Source organism: Cyprinus carpio, chromosome B9 (assembly GCF_018340385.1).
Source record: "Cyprinus carpio isolate SPL01 chromosome B9, ASM1834038v1, whole genome shotgun sequence".
NCBI lineage: Eukaryota > Metazoa > Chordata > Actinopteri > Cypriniformes > Cyprinidae > Cyprinus > Cyprinus carpio.
In genome coordinates, this window is record NC_056605.1 from 11,380,081 (window position 1) to 11,404,328 (window position 24,248).

The window sequence follows — 24,248 nt, forward strand, 5'->3', positions numbered from 1 at the left end:
TATCAAATTGTAAAAGAAATCTTCATTTCCAGTCTGGGATATTTGATTTATCTCACACCACAAGCCTTTATGACATGATGTCATTCCCTTATTGTACAATGACACAGAGAGATTCATTGACAACATAAACATGTTTTTGTCATTTTGAAACAAATGCCTTCTGGGAGCTTCATCCAACTCTCCAACCCTGGTGGGTGGTGAAAGAATCCTTTTAAATATGGAAATGCCATGACTCAGAGTGTCACAGCAATAAAGAACTCCACAAATTTTCCTCTCAATGCCTGTCACTCTACACCATTGCTTTCCGATGCAATGAAATCCTCTCGTTACTAACGCTGCAGTTCCGCAGCACCATCTAGAATGACGTGCAGGTGTTTATCCATGTCTCAGGGTTTCCACTCAAATTGCCCACAGACGCTGTTCTATGACATAACATTGGTTGAGTTATGGCACTGAGTAATAGTTCCACTCATGCACATCCTTCAATTCAATGGTTTGTGTAGTTTAGTGTGCTTGAATCTGTCCCGTCTTACTGTTATCGGTTTCAAAAACTCTTTGTTTTTGTTCTGAAATATTTGCCAGTTTTCCTAAAATGCATCTTACTCACTATCCTGTAAAATCAACCCGGTGGAATATTAAGCAGTACTCTTCTGGGAAACGTCTGAGAAACCATAACAATTTAAGACACTCTCCATACTGCATGCCAGGAACTAACAAGATTAGATTTTCCTTAAAGGTCCAAGATCTCATAAATCTAAACCAAACAAGCACTTACGCACCTATTAGGATTTTAAACACAGCTTTAATACGTAGTTGCCATTGATCAGTTTGCACCAGCAGCTCACAAGACACACAGCACATGGTGGCTGAGAGCCTGCCCTCTGTCCCCATGACTTGAAATATACATATAACAGTTTGAAAGAGGCGTTATTTATTGCTGATGCAATATCAACTTCTATGTTCAGTGTGTGTTACTTAAACGCTTCTTCTAAAATGTTTTTCTCTAAACCAGGTATCCGTTTACATTTAGCACACTACTATATAAGGTGAAGATGTTCTTGTATATGTTATAGATATTAAAGTTAATCTAGGATAAAAAAAGAAAAAAGTCTTCATCATTGTTATTGTTTCATTTATGACAAACATTACTGTGTCAGTCCAGAGTAATGCACTCTGAGGACTGTCTCCCATGCTTTTATCTACGGATGATTTAGTTTCATTAAACAGTATAGGAGAGGACACAGCCAGAGACTGCTAGCGATGTTTCCCTCCCTCTCGAACGCTGCTGGAGGCAGGTAGGTAGACCTAGGTAACAGTGACCTGTCTATATCAGATCATCTCTCAGGACAAAAATAATCAGCCATTGTTTTGTGAAAGAGGGCTGTCTGGAATGAGATTGGGATCAGTGGTGAAGGCGTCTCTCATCAGGGATAAAGGGGCACCTTTATCATCTCAGCAGGGGCTCTGTTGGATTCACCCTGGCCTCATTGGAGGAGTTTTCCCCTCCGCCCATTCCTCTTTCCAAAAAACATTTCCATTGTTGCAAAACACTGTGGTTTGTTCACTCCACCCCATGAAAAAAAAAAAAACAGAAGTTATTTCTTTAGTTAGAAGACATGCATAATATATATTTGAAGCTTCTGTTTATTAACCGTCATGTTCTGTTTAAGAACCCAAAGGCTCTGAAAATGATTGTTTCTGATGCTTTTGATAGAGACTTTTTGACTTTCCCTAGTTATATGTAAACTGATTATCAACTAAATATCATGTGTTTCTGTACTGCCTTAAAGTTCCCAGAGAAATATGAATAAATGTAATAAATTTGTATTACTAATCATTTTCAGTACTACTAATATATTGTATTTAATTATTACTCTTAATTTATTTACAATAAATATTTAATTCTTGTTATTTATAATTAATTGGTGCAATCCTAGTTGCTTATTTAGATCTTTGATTTTGAGGTTTTAAATTTGACTTTTATTCTAAAGTTCTATTGTATTTTGCTACATTATAAGGTTTCTTTGGTGAGCATCAAAACACTGGCAAAATTTAAAGGTTTGGTCAAACTGAACAAAAACAGACCTATATAACATATCCTTATAGAAATATACTGGCCAACAGTCACATTTCTCACAATTGTATGACTATTTAGAGATATAACAAAGGGTTAAAGCTACAAAAATATCTGGCTATTGTATTTATATATTATTATTATTATTATTATTATTATTATCATTATTGTAAATGCTTTATAATTTATAGTTGGAAATCCATTATTCTCTGGGGCCCCAAACATAAGTCAGTGAAGTCAGTCCAAACAGAACATGGGGGTTAATGATCGAAAAGGCGGACCAAAGCTCGTTCATAAATCACTACCAGATTGTGTTCTGACTCACAAATCTCAGGGGTGTAGCACACTGTTGCCTTAAAGCAAAGTTTTTTCTGGAAAAAAAGAGAAAAAAAATCTGTGTGAACTTCCGCCCACAAACACTAGCTACTTTTTATTCTGTAGGAGTTTTCCTCTGAAAAAAAAAAGTCTTCTGTGACTCAACAACTTAGTAAGAATTCCTGTCGCTTAAGTTCTCTGAGTGTTTTGCTGTAACTAGGGATAACCTCCGTCCTCTTTGCAGCGTTTCAGACTAAGGAAAGGAAATTCTGAGACATCACTGACTAAATGCACATCTGGGTTGTCATGGTGATGAAAGTAAAGACAGTATATGTGTCTTAGATGTGACGAGATCTTTACCCTTTACTCTCTGACCTCTCGCCAGCTTTAGAATAAACCACAAACACGTGTGCACAGAGACATACAGACAATAATGACATCAGAACGGAAGCTGGTTGAAATGATGGACAGTTTATTCAAATAAACAAATGCCAGTTTAACCGACTAAAAACTTCCTCTATAGTTCCTCTGCCAAGTAATTTTATCAATTTGTGGCTTCCTTTGCCCATTGCCATTGAAAGCACTTCTGACAGATCCACAGATGATAACTATACCAGACAAACATTGTGCTATGGTTAGCAGGACAACTGCACACATTTCAGGATCAAACAAAAATCATTAGTTTTAGAGCACATAATTCACATACATCCTTCTTCAGTCCACAACAGGCACCAAATAAAGCTAAACCCCCTTTAGATGGCATTCAAAAGTGAGTTGGGAAGTAGAAAAGAGCAGTTAGATGTGATCTTGTAGTTTTGGTGGGGGCTAGGGTTTTAGTGCAGTCTGGGTAAACTGAAGGGGGCTGCAGCTGTATCCCACCCCTGTCCTCTGGGAGAATGATGTCATACGCTGCAGCAGAGAAGTAGAGATTAAAAAGAGCTTAGACTAGATATTACCAATGTCCTGTCGCATTAAGGCTCATCATTTTGCTTGGTGACCATCTTGGAAATGCCACCCAGCAGATATTTTCCATTTGAGCAGAAAGCATGAATACAGCCATTTAAAAGTATAATATTAATTAAAGTGTATTCAACTGTTCTCTGTAATCGCCTTTTACCGAAATAGTGCTACTTTGCGTGTCGGTGTGGTGATGAAATCTGAGCCAGTGATGGGCTGCTGGGAAACTGCGAACATCAGACCAACACCTCACGTTTCACTCATAGCTGAGAAATGCCGTGACTGACTCCAAAACCTGCCCAAAACAAACAGTACTGTGATTAGAGAACATATTTTAACATCGATTTAAATTAAACACAGTATTTTAACAAATAAAATCCATCTATGTTATGCAAGGCAAAAGGCGTTTCCATCATGCGAAACGACTGCTCTTGATGCAGCTGTGACATTGTCCTTAATGTTGCGTTGCATAAAATAATACAATTTACATCACAGTAAAGACTTTATAAATGAAATAAAAAGTATACAAACCTTTATTTTGCTGAAGAAGTGCACCAAATCGGTGGCGCTACCGGCTCTCTCCTATAGTGGACACAAAAAGCCTGCACACTGATTGTAACTCAGCGGATGGGTTGTTTCATCTGAGACATTGGAGTCTTAACCCAGCGGTTGGGTAGATGAAGATGTATAAGTTGGGCTTAACGCAGCAGATGTTAGTTGGGTTGTTTTTTTGGAGAGCCTGGTTAACAAAATTAAAAGCAACCCAATAAAATGACCCAACAGGCTGAACCCAGCATTTGAAAAAAAAAAAAATAATAATAACCCAGCATTTTTTTTAGAGCGTATGCATTATTTCCACCTAAACAATTCCCAGCTAGTTTTAATGTAAAACTTAATAACTTTCCTGAACACATCTGTCAACTGTCTGTCAACTGTCAGCATTTTCATAGACTATAGTTGTTTCTGGAATATTGTTGTGCAGCTATGCACAAAAGCACTGGCTTTGAGTCATCCACTGAGTCATCGCAAATGCAGCCAGATGTGCTCACATATCCAGACCTTCGTTAGAAGAGTCAGATCTCCTGGGCTCGCTCTTGTGTGTTCACCTCTATGACGCAGCAGCTTTAGGTTCAATCACTGAAACCTCTCTACTTTCCACAAAAAAAATCCCCCAACAAGAGCATATTTGCCACCCACTATTGGCAGCGGTTTCAGATCTGGAGAAACCAAAGCACAGGAAGACAAACCTCAACATGTGCTCATAAATAGCCAAATTTTTCCTGAATTTTAGGAAAACCAAAACTGATTCATACAGACCACGTGCCTCACTGATGTCAAGATGGGCTGCACTGAGAAACCACAAGAACAACATGTAGAGAGTCATCCGAATTCAAAGCAGAAAACTGGATTAACTGAGATGTTTAAAGAGCAAAATGTCGTTAAAACTTTGTGGACAGAAGTATTTATAAGCCCATTAAAAGAGAAAGAGATATTTTGCATATCAGCTCATAAGCATAGATTACACTCATCTTGGGGGAGGGTGAAGAATGACAACGGAGGGTGAAGTGGGAAGACATGCAGAGTAAACCATGAGTCAGACCAAACATCTGGCCTGGAAATCACTGAATCATCTGTAAAGCGACAATCTGTCTCTTCTCATCATATGAAGAATTGAACTACATGGTGGTATGATAATTACAAACACAGAAAGCTCAGAAAGCACTTTTTTAAAAGTCTGATGATGTTTAATAGGAAGTTCTGTCAGCACAGCAGCCTCCATTCATAGAGAGAGAGGGTTACAGTTTTAAAATGAGAGGGTGCTGACATTTCCATGAATGACCTGCAAGATAGACTAAAAGATAAGGCATATAGACAGATCCATCAAGCTGTAAGTAACAGAAAATAAAAAAAAGAAAAAGAAAAAAAATGTCACAGCATGGATAAACAAGATATATGCAAGTAGCGGATATTATGAACTAAATTTCAGCAACAGTTCAGACTTGGAAAATATGTAAATATTAAATCATAGCAATGTCACTGATTACTGACATCACTACTATCACGTTTCGAATATATTTAGCGATACAGTTTTAGCAATTCCCAATGTGCTTAGCCATTGACATGATTATATCAGCCTATAAACATCTGAAACATTTTTTAAAGTGTAGCAAAAGTAAAACAATGAACCTAATGTTTTTCCCCCCTATATTACTGATAACATTAAAATTACACTCCTGCTGGGAAGCATTTAAAAAAGTCAAAGAGGCTGCACTGTAGACCTCTATATATGCATTTGCAAGTATTTCACAAGTGGTTCACGAGATTTAGGAATATCCCTGGGTTTTGAAACTTTAGAAAATGTCAGATGGTTGCCTTGAGATTAACACATTCAAATTTCAGCCTCCTGGCTAGCTGGAAAGACTACTAAACAAAGTTAAAGTAGAGAAAGTCTTATGAGTCCTCTTTCAATCTTAATTTCTTTCTAAGGGTGGCAGTAAACTGAGAATGACTTTATTTTACCAGGGAAGTGTTATTAAAGTGAAGAGTTTGTCTATAATTGGTTTCAGATGGATGCAGCGCCCTGAACCATCTGTGAATGGGACATGGGACATTCATGCACTCCAACTGTAGCATGATCTCTATTAGATTAGGACAGACTCACAGGCTTGCTTAAACGGACAGATTTGGGTCATTACTTAACACTGGCGTATTGGATTAGAGACACAACAATGTTTATAAAACAAAAGGTGACTGCGCTGGCAGTGGTTGTTTGCGATCGTTCGCTTTGAATTAATTATTATCCTAAACTTTGTACGCAAAAAGCGAGCTTCAGATTGGGTGTCTTTTTGTGTGGCTCCCGTACGCGTGTGCAGGGGTAGTTCCTCCTCCAGGGCGGATTTTGGAGGTCAAATAAAAGCGCTCTGCACATCTGCGCTCTCCGCAGAGGTACGTGCGAGAGCAGGAGGGGCAGGACGCACAGGGAGAGAAACGGGGAACTTGGAGACTTGAAGAGGCTGTGGTGAATCTGAATCCTCAGCCAGTGAACTACCGCGTCTCCTCGAGCCTCCATTGCTAGGAAAGGAAGGTTTAACTGTCGGTATACTTGTTTTTCATCTCACCTGTGAAAATGACCGGTGGCCCGTTGGGCACGGCGTTGGCGGTGGCTTTGCTAGCCTATACTGTGCAGTGTATGCCAAGAGGAACAGGGAAACATAGGAGACAAGCTCAGGAACACTCGGTGTCATCTGTATCCCAAGGTATGCGGTCCTACATGTGTTTGTTTTTGTTTAGATTCATTGAAATGAGCAATTTAGTAGCTTACTGTTGGTTTTACGCACGCAAATGGTTAATTAAACGCTGGGAAATGTGCATTAGGGATACTCTTCTTCTTATATGTGTGATCATGGTTTGTTGTTGAGAAAGTTAAAATAATGTAGAGCTCAGTCAGAATACTTTCACTGTGTCCTCTGCAGATGGCTGTATTGAGGGAGGTCAGCTTTATGGAGTTGGAGAACAGTGGGAGCGCAGTTATCTGGGCAGCATACTGCTTTGCACTTGTCATGGAGTTTCTGGTATAAAGTGTAAATCAAAGCCTGATGGTGAGTCCTCTCACACCGGATTTGTCCCTTAAGGACGCAGAACTGGATGCATGTTTCCTCACTTTGTTAAATTAATAACCATTTATTTGCATGTAAATGTATTTTGCATTTGGGAACTTTGAAGTGTTAACTCTGAATATTATGAGGAACAAAGTCCATGTCTGTTCCCAGCTGAGGAAACCTGCTATGATAAAGTAAACCTTCGCTCCTATCGGGTTGGAGAGACTTATGAGAGGCCCAAGGACGGGATGATCTGGGACTGCACTTGCATTGGCTCCAGCCGAGGGAAAATCAGCTGCACTATTGCGAGTGGGTAGACTGGAACATTCCTTCACTGTACCTAATGGCACTTTGGAAATTACACTTTTTGGAGTTGTTCTACTGTTTACGTACTTGGCTTCTGTTGTAGACCGCTGTCATGAGGGAGGGCACTCCTACAAGATTGGAGACACATGGAAGAGACCCCATGACACTGGAGACTACATGCTAGAGTGCGTGTGTTTGGGAAATGGAAAAGGAGAATGGACCTGCAAACCTGTTGGTGAGTTTGAGCATTCGCTGGAAAAACCCATCAAGATGGGAATGTTGTTGTGGCTTTTTGTCTGTGTGTTTGCTATGATAGTATACTTTTAAATGAACTTTCACTTATGTTAAAAATAACCAAAACTATTGATGACTCATCATGCACTACAGATTTTTGTCCAATCAAATGCTTTCTAGAAAAATAATATTCCTCCCCTTAATACCACCTGTAGCTTGTAAGTAGTCATGGTTCATGGCTGTGATGCAACCTATCAGCTATTTTGTTTTTAAAAGGGTCGATCCCTCCAATATGTCCCACCCAAATTGCCTGTTTAAATACAAAAAATGTTGACACAGGCAAGAAACAGCTATCATCAAGTGATTTAATGGGCTCTTTAATTATAGTGGTTTTGGACATGATGGAAAAGAACTGTGATACATCATGTAAGTAATAGTATTCACATCATCATATTATTAAAACCATTTTTTTTCTTGATAGCGGAACGCTGTTATGACAATGCTGCTGGCACATCCTACATGGTTGGTGAGACCTGGGAGAAACCCTACCAAGGCTGGATGATGGTGGACTGCACCTGTTTAGGAGAAGGAAGTGGACGTATTACATGCACATCCAGAAGTAAGAACCCCACCCTTTTTAGAACTGTGCAACAGTCCAAACCACACAAAACTCCCTTTCCCAATCTCCCATCTGTCCAACTGGATTTACTTTAATTATACATTCAAAGTGCAGTTAAACTCTCTGGCTTCAGCACAAGGACTTTTTAAACTGGGTAGAAGAGGGAAAAGGGTTTACCTTATTGCATTTTTTTAAAATTGTTTATTTAGAAGAGTTAACCGCAACATGATTCTGATGAGAAACATCTGCTTTGTACGTTTGTGTGTGCATCACAGATCGCTGTAATGACCAGGACACACGCACTTCTTACCGGATCGGAGACACGTGGAGCAAGACGGATTCTCGCGGACATGTGCTACAGTGTTTATGTACCGGAAATGGACGTGGAGAGTGGAAATGCGAGAGACATGCATCACTGCACACCACTAGCCTGGGTAAAAACCTCATTTTTGTTTAGTGAAATAAAGCTGAATAGTATATAAATATTAATTGAAAACCCTAAAATTAAAAAAAAGAATTCAGTTAAAAGTTAAAAAGTTCATTCAAAATACTGTAGTAGTATATGAATAATACTCAAAGGGATAGTTCACCCAAAAATGAAAATGTGATGTTTATCTGTTTACCCCCAGGGCATCCAAGATATAGTGACTCTGTTTTTTCAGTAGAACACAAAGATTTTTAACTTAAACTGTTGCAGTCTGTCAGTCATATAATGTAAGTGGATGGGAATCACGGCTTTGAGAGTAAAAAAAAAAACATACACAAAACCAAATTAAATCCTGCGGCTTGTGACAATACATTGATGTGTAAAGACACGAAATGATTGATCTGTGCAAGAAACTAAACAGTATTTATATTGTTTTTTACCTCTGATTCACTGCAATGTCCAAACTGTCCTAAGCGCGTTCGCGTCTTCTTCAGCAGGTGCGTGAGGCATCTTCTTCTTGTTCTTGCTTTACGGCAGATCACAGACTTATAAGTGCATTATCGCCACCTATCTCACAAATGGACCATTGACTGAATATCACAATGTCCAATCTATTTAATTTGAGAACTGTATATCTTTATTTTTAGTGTGTTTTAGCTTTTTAGTTAAGATTATGTTAATATAAACAAATGTAAATGATTTTAAGATTATTTGGGATGCCCCTGGATGTTTGTAGATGCCCCTGGCTGCCTGGTTGAAACAAAATATGTATCCTTATGTGTTATTTTGTCCACTAGGTACTGGGTCTCGTGTGGTGACCAATGTCCAGCCTGCAGTGTTGCAGCCACAGGCGGTGCCTGAAAACCCCACGGAGGGATCCTGTCTGACAGACGCAGGTGTTTCCTATGCCCAGGGCATGCGCTGGATCAAGACCCAGGGCAGCAAACAGATGTTGTGTACCTGCTTGGGCAACGGTGTCAGCTGTGATGAATCAGGTTAATGTCATTGTCGATCAAACAATCAATGTTCATTTAGATTGAATGCTGTGCTTGTATCTCATGTTTTATTGTCGTGTGTGTGTGTGTGTGTGTGTGTGTGTGTGTGTGTGTGTGTGTGTATGCAGAGAGCCAGTCCCAGGTGTATGGTGGGAGCTCAGGTGGCCAGCCGTGTGTGTTCCCTTTTGTGTTCATGGGGAAAACGTTCTACTCCTGCACATCTGAGGGACGCAGTGATGGGCAGCTCTGGTGCAGCACCTCAAGTGACTTTGAGAAAGACTACAAGTACTCCTTCTGTACCAGCAAGAATGGTAAGTTTATATACATTATAACCTTTTTTATTTTTTATTAAAATGTTTCTGAAGTCTCGTATGCTCACCAAATCTGCATTTAGTTGATCAAAAATACAGTAAAGAACAGTAAAAACAAATGATGGCAAAACAGAATTTTCAGTCTGCAGCGTCTCGTGATCCTTCAGAAATCATTCTAATATGCTGCTCAAGAAACATTTCTTATTATTATCAATGTTGAAAACAGTTGTGCTGTTTAATATTTTAATATTTTCAGCATTCTTTTTTTAATAGAAAGTTTAAAAGAACAGCATTTGTAATATATATTTTTGTAACATTATAAATGCTTTTACTGTCACTTTAATACATCCTGAAAAAAAAATATTAATTATTAAAAGTATTAATTAATCTAATTTAAAAAAAAACTCTAACATCGTAGTGTAATTCTAAAATATCTGAATCAAACTACATATCAAGTGTGTTTTTTAATATATAAATCCATACATAGCTTTAAAATCTTCAGATATCTACATATCTATCATATCTACATTTTAAAAGCGGGTTATTGAAATTTTGTTGTTTCGAGCCCTGAAGGAGAGCTGGACCATCACAGTTATACTCTTGAGCGAGGCACTTAACCCCAAACCCTTGGGTGACTGTTCCTGTCATAAATTTATTGGAAGTTAAAACTTTTCCTTGAAACTGCTACTGTTTTTCACCGGTAAATATCTTCATTTTTTAGTTATGGTCACAACAAGAGGGGGAAACTCCAATGGTGCACTCTGTCACTTCCCGTTCCTTTACAATGGCCGTAACTACACTGACTGCACTGCTGAAGGCAGGAGAGATGGCATGAAATGGTGCGGCACAACTTATAACTATGACCGAGAGCAGCGGTTTGGCTTCTGTCCCATGGCAGGTAAGTGTCAGTTTTACCCTAGCAATAAATGTTAGAGCCAGAGAGAAGTAGAGAGTAGCAGGTTATGACTTGACAGGAGTGTGGAACATAGGAAAATGGAGAATTATAATGTTATGAAAGCACTCTAACTATCCTGGATCTTAATAATGTGCCTTGAGCATATCATTTTATCTTAAACTTCTCTTAAACATTGCATTTCAGGTCCCATTCTTTTCCTTACTTCGGGCATATTAGCAAAAAGACTGAATAGATAAAATAAGTGTCATTACTTGCGTCTCACAGCTTTTTCAATTACCTTGTGCTCTGTATGGGAGGAGATCTGATAACAGTTAAGATGAGGATGTTAATTATGTGAAACAAAAGATCATTTACATAAACACCTCCTTCTAACTCAGCTTTGATGGGTGTCTGTGTCACCAGGGTGCCAGTTAGAGCCAGCCGAACCCTGGGGAGTTTATTGATATTGGTGGGATTCAGTGATCTGACATATAGATTGAAACCAGAGCTGCTTTTTGTGTTGCCCTGTCATGTTTGTTTTGTAGGGGGTAGAGATTCTTGTCTCAACATAGGAACCATTATCATACATCAGCTGTTTTGGTTTTCAGTACAAGTAATATCTTGATTTGTAAGTTTTACTTGCTGTACTGAATGTGCAAAACGTGGGTAGTTTCGAAACTTCAGCTATTGTTTAAGCACACATTTTTGTGATAGCCGTGGCCCCTCAGCTGTGCAGGGCTGCAGACGGAGGGGAGCTTGGGTTTGGACCAGAGTCTGGTTGGCAGTGGAGCGCATATATATCTGGCTGGTCTCCAGGGCAGCTGTGTAACCTCCTCCACTCTTAACCCTGGAGAGATTTCCTCACTCTTGTCCTCTTTTATTAACCAGATACACCGATCAGAGATATCCCAGTTAAAACAATAAGGCAGATTGTGAGGAACTGCCTTGAGCTTTATGGATCTGTGGTCATTAGCACTGAGTTTTAGCTCTTTGACCCTGATTGACCCCCAAATTGATTAACTGAGTAATTATACTGATCTCTTTAGGCCATTAAAAACAATTCAGTTAACTGGATTGGGTTTTTATTCCTCAAACTCTGATGTTGTAGAGCTACTTTTGACTGAATTAAGTTTGTTTCATAATTTGATGAACTTCTACTATTATTAAACTAAACTAAATCAGCACTGAGTTGAATAATGACACTATTTCCCTCTGTAGAGTTGCTTTTTAGTTAAATTGATTTTGCTTTATAACTAATGAATTAGCTATTACTTAACTTAAAAGCTATAGTTGCCAATTCCCCAAGTACCCATTGATCCATTATGGCTCCTGCTGTACTTCATGCTTATTCTTGTCCTATGAAGGATTTAGGAGGTTGTTATTTGGAAGTCCTCAAGTGCTTCAAAACAGATATATTCTTGTCTCATTGGCTGAATAGCCTTGAAGTTTGGTTAGTTTTTTTTGCAGGACAGTTGAGGAGAATTTAAAGATCTGCAGATTTGTGCACAATTATTTCAGCAGTTTACTAAAATGTTTGTTGATCGGTTTCCATCAGCCCATGAGGAGGTGTGTACCACTGGTGAGGGTGTGATGTATCGTGTGGGTGATCAGTGGGACAGACGCCATGATGTTCTGGGTCACATGATGCGCTGTACCTGTGTGGGCAATGGCCGTGGAGAATGGAGCTGCATCGCCTACTCGCAACTCAAAGGTGAGATTTGTCATTTCTCTTTCCCATTCGTAATGAATGCATAAAGTTATGTATAATTGTACAAATGTACATATATGACTTTTCATCTTCAGACCAGTGCATTGTGGATAATTTAACCTACGAAGTAAATCAGACTTTTACTAAACACCACGACGAAGGCTACATGATGAACTGCACCTGTTTCGGTCAAGGCCGTGGACGCTGGAAGTGTGATGCTATCGGTGAGCCGGCCGCTTCTAGGATTTCATCAATTAAAAGAGAAATGAGACATTAGTCTTCATTTGCTTAAATGAACATTTCTTGAAACAATTAGAGTGTCTTTTCCTCCAAATTGGAGCCTTAGGATCAGCAGTTTTTAGCCTTGCTCCCTATAAATGACCGAACAAATGATTGGATAATGACTGTGTTACTCCAATTTTCATTTCCAGATCAGTGCCAGGAGCCAGAAACTAGAGTGTTCTATCAGATTGGAGACTCCTGGGACAAACTCATTCAGGGAATCCACTACAGATGTTACTGCTATGGAAATGGCATCGGAGAGATGAGCTGCGAGCCTCAGCAGACTTTCTCTGGTGAGTAAACAGCATCTTTTATGGGGCACATGTTCCCTCTCTCTCTCTCTCTCTCTCTCTCTCTCACACACACACACACACACACACACAGTATGTGGGTCATGCTGTGTACTGCTATAAGTAGTCTTGTGGGCATGGGTGGGGAGAGGTTTGGAAGTCAAAGACTTCCAGATGTTTACTGAGAGCAAGAGTGCTGTTTGCCGTTTCTCCCAGGTGTTTTGTTGGAGTGGCAATTAGGGTTCGCTCTTCCTTGTGATCTTTTCTTTTACAACTTTCAACAAATGCTCGTCCTCTGGCAGCGTTTGAAATCAAGGATGTTGGTTTTAAGATGCCCTCATCCACACCTTGATCTGGGTGGGCCCGTGCCTTGTATTTGCCGTCTGTTCTTTTGAAGTTCTGTGGACGGAGAAAAGCACACAGCCAATCAACACAGCTGTCTCAATCACCCCCTACAGCCCTTTTGGCACTGTTTGTTTGTCTTTGAGTTTCTTTCGTCCTGTGCTAGGAATAAGCTTGAAATTCAACCAAACCTGTTACTTTTTCTGCTTGCACAGCATCTGTAAAGTCATTTAGTGATTATGTAGTTTCCATTGTTAATGGTTGCCTCAAGTCTCCAAACTTTTGTAGAGGAAAACCGACAAGTAGGGCTGGACAGTATGATGGTAAAAATGTGGGATTCTACTATTTAAAAAAAAAATCCAAGATTAAGCAGAAAGCTATAGTTTAGCTATAGTCTTCCAATGTAGACTCCATTGTTGATTATAATAGGTGTGATTTAATTTTGATGTGCTGTGCAATGCTAAACCTGGTGTTCATATGTTAAATACATGTATTAGTGACTAGAATATTGTAAAATTCTGTGATCTTTACAAGCTGCATTTTTTTGAAAATACAGTAAAAATAGCTATATTTTACAATATTATTACAATTTATGTATCTGGTTTATATTTTAATATATTTTAAAATCTGATTTATTCCTGTGATGGCACAGCTGAATTTTTGGCAGCCATTACTCCATTCTTCAGTGTCACATGATACTTCAGAAATAATTCTAATATGCTGATTTTATTCTTAAGAATAATTTCTAATTAGTGTCAATGTTAAAAACAGTTTTGCTGGTTAATTTTTTTTTTTTCTGTGGAAACCATAAATATTTTTTGATGAATAAAAATGATGAATAAAATTTTAAAAGAACAGCATTTATTTGAAATAGAACTTTTTTGGTAACATTATAAATATTTTACTGTCTCTTTTAATCATTGAAAAATCTTTCTGACTACAATATTTGTAAAATTAGTTATATGATATGATATAAACTCTTATATAAACTTATATTTTATACTGTTACTGTGATAAAAAGTACAATATTTTGGTTGTATCACCCAACCCTAATGACAACTACAGTGTCCAACTACAGTAGCTCAAACGAAATTTGTGAATTACTTGTATTTCTACAGAACCACAAAGCTCCACCACAAAATCCAACAAGCTCTGGATTAATAAAGTTTTCTCATTTTGTAAGAGCTTGTTGGGGTCAGAAGTGATCCCTTTGCTCAGAGAGTGGAAGCAACCCCAGAGCAATATCCCTCAGTAATGGAGGCCAGCTGTGAGAAGGCTGGGAACAGTGGGGGTGAAGCTGGTGCAGGCTGGCGGAACGTTATGCAGACTAAGTGAACTTTAAGTGCTGTACAGACTACCCTCATGGCAGTAATTGGGAAAAATAAGGACCAGATTGAAATCACAAGCAATTTGGGGATATTGCCTTATGAAGCTGCAAGACACTTGAAGAAAAATGAGTTTTATATACAGTGTTGGGAAATTTGTTGGGTAAATAATAGAGATTTACCACTTCAGAAAAGTTGCTGGGGGTTTTAGAACTGCTGTTCTTGTTAAGGCAGTTTGTCTGCTGGATTTTAAGGTTTAAAAGTCTGAGCCTCGAGTCTCTGTGCTGAATCTGTGGTAAGAATCTCACAGGCTAGTGCTACGTTTCCCATTTCAGCGTTTCCCAAAAGGACCAAAACACACTAACGCTACAAACATTTTTTCTCTTTCCTAGAACACCTCTGACCACCATAATGTATTTTTAGGCCAGAAAACATCTTTCTTTGTTTTCAGTAGGCCAGGAAACACTGTTTAAATACTCTATTGGTAGTTTTACAGTATTAGCATGATGAGCAGCATGATATTTTCTAAAGACTAAAGGCTGTAAATATGATTCAGAAATTGAATATCTTTTATATATCTCTATCAGGTGGTCATCGTCCAGTGCAGGTGATTATATCAGAGTCTGGCAACCAGCCCAACTCCCACCCCATCCAATGGAACGCGCCGGCTTCTGAACACATCACACAGTACATACTCAAATGGAGACCGGTGAGGCTCTTTTGTGATGCTGTATGCCCTTTGCTCGTTAAATGAAATTGAGTTCTGATTGCATTACAGGGGTTATTTTTATCTAATAAAAACTATGGGTGTCTGTTGAGCTGCAACCTACTCGTTTTTAAACAGAAAAACACCCATATCCGATGGATGGAGGTTACTATTCCAGGCCATCTGAACTCTTACACTATTGCTGGACTAAAGCCAGGAGTCACCTACGAGGGTCAACTCATCAGCATCCTGCGTTTTGGACGTAGAGAAACCACTCGCTTTGATTTCTCCACCGTGCATGGCTCACGTAAGTCATCCAACGATGTAAATGGCTATGGTTCTTCTCATTTACTAAACGTGCATGCGCATGTATTTGTGTATAAAACCACACTGTTTCCAAGGATAATTAATTCCTGAATCCATCTGTAATTTGAATGGGATTTATTGTATCCAAATGTTTGGAAGTCATGTTTGTTAATGTTCCCCTTTCTGTTTCTTCCCTAGTGACACCCTCTGAGGGAGAGACGACCCCACCTCCTCCAATGGTGGACACCTCTGAGTCTGTGACTGAGATTACTTCCAGCAGTTTCGTCATCTCTTGGGTGTCTGCGTCCGACACAGTGTCTGGATTCAGGGTGGAATATGAGCTGAGTGAGGAGGGAGGGCAGACCGGACAGCCCATGGTCTTGGGTTAGTATGTGCATCACAAGTTTGGCATTTTTTATTAGTCAGCTGAGACTAGCAAACCTCTTTGTTTGCAGTTGATTTGTAGAAGTTGAATGCGCCTATATTTGCAATACCTGCTAACTTGAGTATCCGTTTCCAGACCTTCCTCATACGGCCACATCCGTGAACATCAGTGAACTTCTCCCAGGAAGGAAGTACACTGTAAATGTGTATGAAGTGACAGGAGAAGGAGAACCTAACCTGATCCTAACTACTTCCCAGACCACGGGTAAACCTTTTGCTTTTTCTTGGTCGCTATGACTGTTTTGACCTCTTTCTAATCCTATAAAACCCTCATGGACGAGCCATATATGACTTGACATATTTCTGGGTGCACTAAATATTCAGTAGGAAGTGGTGTAGAAAGAGACTTTATTCTTTTAGAAATGATTTGAGTGGATCATGAAAAGTGTGCTTTGATATTATCGGTTAACCTTAAAATGCATGACCCAAAAACACCCCTATTCAACTTAGAAATTTCCTTCAGGGAAGATGTAGCCTTATATGTTTTCATGTTCATTTTAATCAAATAAAAAATAGATAATATGAGGATAGACAAAATTGTAATGTTGCAGTCAACCTAATTTGCTTACTTCTGATGTAATATACAGTTTAATTTAATATATAAAAAGATTAAATAAAGTAAATCAAATTTGAGTGCTATAGGACATCACTTCTTGTCGACTTTCAGTTGCCACTGAGAAATACTCTCACTTGAAGAATGTCACTATATGATGATGTGATCTTTTTGGCTTGTGCTTCCACAGCTCCTGATGCTCCTTCTGATCATGAAGTGGAGCAAGTGGGGGAGACCTCCATCATCATCAGCTGGTCTAAACCTGTGGCTCCCATCACGGGTAAACACAGGCTTTTAGTCTATAGTAAAACAAACCATTATGTGACCTATACACAAGCTGTACACCAATGTATGTCTTGTTTATTTAGGTTACCGTGTGATTTACACACCGTCTGAAGAGGGTAGCTCTGGTAGCACAGAGTTGAACCTGCCTAACACAGCCACCTCAGTGACCCTGGGTGACCTTCGCCCCGGTCTGCTCTATAACATCAGCATCTACTCAGTGGAAGAGAATCTGGAGAGCGAACCTATTTTTGTTCAGGTCACAACTGCTGGGGAACCACTGGCAGGTATGTGGGTGAATCTCGAAAAAACTATTATGAGGTGACATTGCAAAAAAAAAAGAAAAATTCCTAAACAGGCTTCTGTTATTTTCACCCTCATTTTTAGAGAAGAGATGAGTTACTTGACCTCAGATGTGTGTCTGGATACATCTGAAGATAATAACTTCTGTTTAACAAATGGTCTGATCTCTGTAGTGCAGTGGAAACATAACATGATGTCATCAAGCCATAAATGTCTTTTATTGTTTTCTTTTGAGTAGATTTAGGTGTTTTGTCTGGCAGCCCAAAGATAAGATCACATTTGAGTTGAGTCAGCTAGTCGGCGTCCAAATGCCTGTGAATCCCTTATAGGGTAATATGTTGAAATTGTGCAGATCTTGATTTTTATGGGGACTGGCTGGGAGAACATTTCAGAGGTCTGACTGTTTCATCCTGATCTGGCAAATCAGCAAACATTGCAACTTTGCAAAACCGTCTGGGTCTCCATGAGGAGACATTTATCTGGTGTTTACCCACATTGGATTTATAGCATGCTCTGATTCTTCTACGTAATCTTGATGATGCAAATGCTACAAAAATGGTTCCACAAACATTTTAGCTTTACATGCAATCAGGTTTTGATGGCGAAACATTATGGCTGGTTTTAAAACAAACAGTCCTGAAAGCCTGTTATTCTTTCCCTGTCAGGCCGGCTGGTCTGTCGGTAGGGTGTCTGAATTCCTTTGTTCAGATGAGCAAGCTTTACAGAATGGTAAACACATGGATTGCCATGTTTGAATGAGAGGCTACAATAAACTTAAGCCCTTCAAAGGAAGGTCAGAATCAGATTTTTGACTCAAGAGGTAAAAAAGAGCAAGTATTAGGATAGCATGGAACTTTATCCATGGTAGTCTGAAAGAAATGAAAAAAATATTGTTTTCTACCCACAGAGGAAGTTCCGTCTCCAACCGATCTGCAGTTCTTTGAAGTGTCTGACTCTAAGATCATAATCACTTGGACCGGTCCATCCATAGAGGTGTCTGGGTACCGTGTGTCTGTGGGCGAGGTGGGTCCAGATGGGTTGGTCGAGAGAGAACTGCCATTCCCAGTGACACAGAACGCCTACGCTGAGATCACACACCTCCAGCCTGGAACCCTTTATCGCTTCTTCATCTTTGCTCTAAAATCAGGGAAAGAGAGCGAGCCGCTGGTTGGAGAGCAAGCTACAAGTAAGAACATAACAAAAGATCTTTTCAATACAACAAAAAAATTGGTTTCTAAATCAATGTAATCTTCTTGTCCAGTGTATTTTCTTGTCAGCATTTTTGTCTTGGTTTGTAGTAAAAGTATGTAAATATTCATTTACAGATTTTATGAGATTACTTTTTTCTCTGAATCTTTGTCTTACTCTTCACAGAGCCCGACCCACCCACCGATATTCAATTCACTAACGTTAATGAAGACAGTGCTGTAATCATCTGGTCAGCTCCTAGAGCTCAAATCACAGGTTACAGACTTTTCCTGACTGTCGAGGGCTCAAACCCCAAACAGCTGCGTATTCCTGGCCGTATGTCACAGTACACACTCATCAACTTGCAGCCTGACACTGAGTACACTGCCACTCTGCATGCGGAAAGAGGCAATGTGCTCAGTGAGGGGTCCATCGCCTCCTTCACCACACGTGAGTTTCCGTTTTTTTTTTTTTTTTTTTGTTTGTTTGTTTTTTAAGTTCCAAATACATTTGCTTAAAGACCGCTAAAGCAATAGTCCTGTATGTTCTGGCTTTCAGTTCAGCAGATGGGAAATACGCCTTACTTCAGCACTGATGTCACAGACACCTCCATCATTGTCTCCTGGAACCCTGTGCCTAAAATTGGATACAAGGTACTGTTGAAACATGCCAGAGCCATTTTGGCAAAGCTATAGGCAATCACTCTTGGTTTAATGGCCGTTGTAAGGCACATGTGAAAATACTCTTGAGAAACTGACTTTTGACATTCTTTTCTCTCACGTTCACACACATTCAGCCATGATTACTCTGTAATTCTGCTCTGCAGTTGACCGTGAGGCCCAGCCAAGGTGGAGAAGCTCCAAGAGACACGATCTCAGAGTCTGGTAGTGTCCTCATCTCAGGTCTAACTCCTGGAGTTGAGTACACCTACAGCGTCCAGCCGGTCATCAACGGTCATGAGCATGGCAACCCCATCACTCGACGCGTGGTCACTCGTAAGTGTGAAGAAACAGCATTTTCCCTTCCTTATTTTACTGAGCTTATTGAAGATGTGTGAGTGTGAGAGAGATGTTTCTCACACTGTTGGTGGAGTTGTACAGCTGTCTTATGACTATCTGTCTACAGCTCTTTCTCCACGGAGTTGTATGGATGTGTTGTGAATATCTGTCACTGGAGAGGTGACGGTTCAATGGAGCGATGCTAAAATCCCAGGTTAGTACTGAGATATTCCTCATAATAGAACAAATCCTGTTTTATATGTGCTTTTAAAAGGTGCTGTTTGTAGGATTGACACCGAGTGGTTGAACTAGGTATTGCAGTACAAATTCAAAATATTGGAAAGGGGTTTTTTTTTACCCAGCCCCTCCTCCTCAGACGCAGGTTGCTAGATTGGTGGCACCAACAGGAACGAGTGCACTTGATGATGAATGGAATGAAATATGATGTGTTTTCCACCAACTAGCAACCCAGGGTGCCGAAATACAATTGGGTAAACTGGCAGTGGGCGGGTTTCACAAACTAAAACAGAGGCCGACATTCCGGGCCAGAACGCACATTTTCAAAGGAGAATAACTGATTGTAGCATTGTTTTTCAGATGAACAAGTATGTTAACTTAGCATGTTTCTTAAATATCTGCAAACATACAGTATTATGGAATTTTATGGTTTAGTAGAGTAAAAATCTTACATACAGCACCTTTAAACTTTCAAAACAAACACACTTCTGTTCAAATATACATTTTCATTTGTTTAAATTCATATTTTTAATTAGCAAGGAAGGACACATTAAATTGATCAAAAGTGACACTAAGGACATATTACTGTTTACTAAATAATATTATATTTTAAATAAATGCTGATCATTTGAACTTTGTTCATCAATGAATCCTAAAAAAAAAGTGTAACAGTTTCCACAAAAATATCAAGCAGTATAACTTTCAACATCTGATAATAGTAAGAAATGTTTCTTGAGCAGCAAATGGGCGTATAAGGATTATTTCTGAAAGATCATGTGACACTGAAGTGATGAAGCTGAAAATTCAGCTTTGCATCACAGGAATAAATTGGATGTTAAAATATATTAAAATAGAAAGCAATTATTTTAGATTGCAATAATATTTCACAATAATACTATTTTCACTGTATTTTTGATAATATAAATTGAGACTTTGATCATAAATACAGTAAAATGAGTAATAGAACAGTAACAGACTTTCCAAAACATCAAAGAAATTTTACCGATCTCAAACTTGTTGTCTTTTATATCTTATAATTCTAATTATAAATAATTAAATATATTTATTTATTATACAAAATAGTAATTGAAATGAATAAAATTGTCATGCAATTTTCATACAGTCATGGCCAAAAATATCGGCACCCTTGGTAAATATGATCAAAGAAGGCTGTGAAAATTAATCTGCATTGTTAATCCTTTTGATCTTTTATTTTTTTTAAAATCACAAAAATCTAACCTTTCATTGGATAATAAGAATTTAAAATGGGGGGAAATATCATCATGATATGTAAGTTTTTCTCAAATACACGTTGGACACAATTATTGACACCCCCAGAAATTCTTATGAGTAAAATATCTCGGAAGTATATTCCCATTCATATTCACAATTTTTAGCACTCCATTCTCTTAATCATCCATCACAATGAGAAAAACCAAAGAATATATTTTTGATGTGCAGCAAAAGATAATTGAGCTTCACAAATGAAGTGGCTTTAAGAAAAGAGCTAGAGCAGTGAAAATTCCCATTTCCACCATCAGGGCAATAATTAAGAATTTCCAATCAACAGAAAATGTTGTAAATCTGCGTGGAGGAGGACATGTCTCTGTATCATCCTAATGCACAGTGAGAAGGAGAGTTTGAGTGTCTAAAGACTCTCCAAGGGTCACAGCTGGAGAATTGCAGAAAAAACTTGAGTCTCGGTGTCAGAAAACCTTAAAAAAAATTGTGGGAGGGTTTCAAGAAAAATTCTCCTAGCTCATCCAAAAACAAACTCAAGCATGTTCAGTTATCAGACACGACTGGAACTTTAAATGGGACTGGCTTCTATGGTCAGATGAAACTAAAAAATGAGCTTTTTAGCAGCAAACACTCAAGACGGGTTTGGTGAACACAGAGATAAAAAGTACCCCATAATGAAATATACTGCTGTATTTTTGATGTTGTGGGCCTATATTTCTGCTGGAGGTCCTGGACATCTTGTTTAGACACATGGCATCATGGATTCTACCAAATACCAACAGATAAAAAATTAGTAAGTTACTGACTCTGTTAGAAATCTTATAATGGGCCATGTTTGGATCTTCCAACCGTACTATACACCCATGATTATGTTTGAAATATTACATTGAAATTGTTTGGTTAGCAAAAAACAAAGATTTTGATATGGCCATTCCAGTCCCCTGACCTGAACCCTATAGAAAATGAGTGTGGTGAACTGAAGAGAAGAAGCACCAACATGGAGCTGGGAATTTAAAGGGTCTGAAGTTATTCTGGATGAAGGAATGGTCTCTGATCTCATGTCAGGTGTTCTCTAACCTCATCAGGCATTATAGGAGAACATTTAGAGCAAAAAGTATTGAATAAATTGGTGCCGATAATTGTGGCTAGTGTGTATTAGAGAAAAACATTTATTTCATAATGATATTTCCCCCCCCCATTTTAAATTCTTATTATCCAATGAAAGGTTAGATTTTTGTGAATTTTTTAAAATAAAAGATCAAAAGGATTAACAATGCAGATTAATTTTCACAGCCTTCTTTGATTATACTGTATTTACCAAGGGTGCCGATATTTTTGGCCATGACTGTATATATATTATATTGTTTTACTCTGTTGCTAATATTTCATCAACAAGAAATTGATTTGTGAGAGAATCATGCTCTTATGCTGATCTTTATCAGTAAAATCAATCAAACTAGTTCATAATTTTCCAAACGCATAAATTCCAATGTTCCAGCAATTGCGTACAAACAACTAAAAGGTTCCATGAAAAGTCATGGAAATTATTTTGATCTAAAATAAAATGCAGGAACACTTTATAATGAAAGTATGTTCTGTCCTTTCTCAAATGAGCTCATGTGTTCACTACACAACTGTACTTCTTGCTCTTCCCTTGGTGACACTTGTTCTGTTCCCGCAGACATCACGGGTCACAGGGTGACATGCCGTCCCACCAAAGGGCAACAAGGGAACTCTGTAGAGGAGTTTGTGAAGGCAGGACAGAACTCGTACACGTTAGAGAATCTGAGTCCAGGAGTGGAGTACAATGTCAGTGTGTTTACTGTGAAGGATGACATGGAGAGTGTTCCTGTCTCCATCACTTTGACTACGGGTAGGTCTTTGAGGTTTTTTGAATCACAAATCACTACTCACCTCAGTTTCATGTCAGTAACTAAATACAGAGAACAGAGAAATTACTTAATACACATTGGTTTCTCAGAAATCTTCAATAAAGCATATGTTTCTGTTGCCAGCATTAATCCTAATCAGACTATTTTGGCAAACAGAACATAAGAGCTAAATTTCATTTCACATTTGTCAGTTTAATGAAAAAATGGCATTCTGGCAAATGGTACCCCCTCTGTCACTGTTAGGTACTACAGGATCGCACACAGAGAGTTGGGTAGGTGAATTGGATATAATATAATATAATATAATATAATATAATCTTTCTCTTCACAGAGCCCGACCCACCCACCGATATTCAATTCACTAACGTTACTGAAGACAGTGCTGTAATCATCTGGTCAGCTCCTAGAGCTCAAATCACAGGTTACAGACTTTTCCTGACTGTCGAGGGTTCAAACCCCAGACAGCTGCGTATTCCTGGCCGTATGTCACAGTACACACTCATCAACTTGCAGCCTGACACTGAGTACACTGCCACTCTGCATGCGGAAAGAGGCAATGTGCTCAGTGAGGGGTCCATCGCCTCCTTCACCACACGTGAGTTTCCGTTTTTTTGTTGTTTTTGTTGTTTTTAAATTCCAAATACATTTGCTTAAAGAGTGCAAATGCAATAATCCTGTATTTTTCTGACTTTCAGTTCAGCCGATGGGAAATACTCCTTACTTCCGCACTGATGTCACAGATACCTCCATCATTGTCTCCTGGAACCCTGTGCCTAAAATTGGATACAAGGTACCATTAAAACGTGGCAGAGCCATATGGCACAGCTATAGACCAATTCAGAGTAGACGTCACAGTTACATCACTTGCAGATGCATGCGCATAATGGTTACAGAAAAACACTGCGTCTCTGGGAAATGTAGGAGAAAAGGAACGTTTACTTACTTCTCCTCTTGGCTTATATCGAAATCATCCGACATTTTCCTTAATAAATCCTTGTTTTGTGCTTCTAATTCATGAACGGCATTTTGTTTTGTTCTCTCTCTGCGTGCTACGTCATCCACTGGAGCGGCTTCCAGTTTTGACAGTCAGCAGAAGTGAGAGAAAAGTGTTTATAAAGCATATACACTTTTATTTCTTTTTTTTAAATGACCAATCGTTTCACTAGATAAGACCCATATTCATCTTCTGGTATGGTTTATAGCCCTTTAAAACTGTAATTTTGACCTTCAACCGTTTGGAGTCCATGACATCTACTACATACTGGAATGTTTTCATCAAAAACATTAATTTCTTTTCGACTGAAGAAATAAATGCATAAACATCTTGGATGACATGGGGGTGAGTAAATTATCTGAAAATTTCAGTTTGAAAGTGAACTAATCCTTTAACTCAAAAATAGTGAGTTTGTCAATTCTGA

General features: G+C 38.8%; 1 protein-coding gene and 1 long non-coding RNA gene across 5 annotated transcripts in view; one reads left to right on the forward strand and one right to left on the reverse strand.

The window, feature by feature from the left end:
* Positions 1 to 2,335: 2,335 nt before the first annotated feature.
* Positions 2,336 to 4,009, reverse strand: LOC122138379. The gene is made up of 3 exons (XR_006155513.1): positions 3,878 to 4,009; positions 3,507 to 3,641; positions 2,336 to 3,298 (listed from the first exon to the last, which is right to left on the reverse strand). It is a non-coding gene; the product is annotated as an uncharacterized LOC122138379 (long non-coding RNA).
* Positions 4,010 to 6,170: 2,161 nt separating this feature from the next.
* The window catches only part of LOC109051686 (fibronectin-like), a 47,728-nt gene continuing 29,650 nt past the window's right edge, over positions 6,171 to 24,248 (forward strand). Inside the window, exons 1-21 of one of the 4 annotated variants that reach the window (XM_042730939.1) lie at positions 6,171 to 6,603; positions 6,820 to 6,945; positions 7,117 to 7,254; positions 7,355 to 7,486; positions 7,967 to 8,104; positions 8,380 to 8,538; positions 9,329 to 9,526; positions 9,655 to 9,837; positions 10,559 to 10,735; positions 12,288 to 12,443; positions 12,536 to 12,664; positions 12,872 to 13,015; positions 15,267 to 15,388; positions 15,524 to 15,692; positions 15,890 to 16,075; positions 16,212 to 16,340; positions 16,879 to 16,968; positions 17,057 to 17,257; positions 18,181 to 18,459; positions 18,648 to 18,911; positions 19,020 to 19,114. In XM_042730939.1, coding sequence (XP_042586873.1) covers positions 6,474 to 6,603; positions 6,820 to 6,945; positions 7,117 to 7,254; positions 7,355 to 7,486; positions 7,967 to 8,104; positions 8,380 to 8,538; positions 9,329 to 9,526; positions 9,655 to 9,837; positions 10,559 to 10,735; positions 12,288 to 12,443; positions 12,536 to 12,664; positions 12,872 to 13,015; positions 15,267 to 15,388; positions 15,524 to 15,692; positions 15,890 to 16,075; positions 16,212 to 16,340; positions 16,879 to 16,968; positions 17,057 to 17,257; positions 18,181 to 18,459; positions 18,648 to 18,911; positions 19,020 to 19,114 — 3,345 coding nt within the window. In that variant the 5' untranslated portion in view covers positions 6,171 to 6,473. The remainder of the gene's footprint in view (positions 6,604 to 6,819; positions 6,946 to 7,116; positions 7,255 to 7,354; positions 7,487 to 7,966; positions 8,105 to 8,379; positions 8,539 to 9,328; positions 9,527 to 9,654; positions 9,838 to 10,558; positions 10,736 to 12,287; positions 12,444 to 12,535; positions 12,665 to 12,871; positions 13,016 to 15,266; positions 15,389 to 15,523; positions 15,693 to 15,889; positions 16,076 to 16,211; positions 16,341 to 16,878; positions 16,969 to 17,056; positions 17,258 to 18,180; positions 18,460 to 18,647; positions 18,912 to 19,019; positions 19,115 to 24,248) is intronic. The other 3 variants (XM_042730937.1, XM_042730936.1, XM_042730938.1) reach the window with 3 other exon arrangements.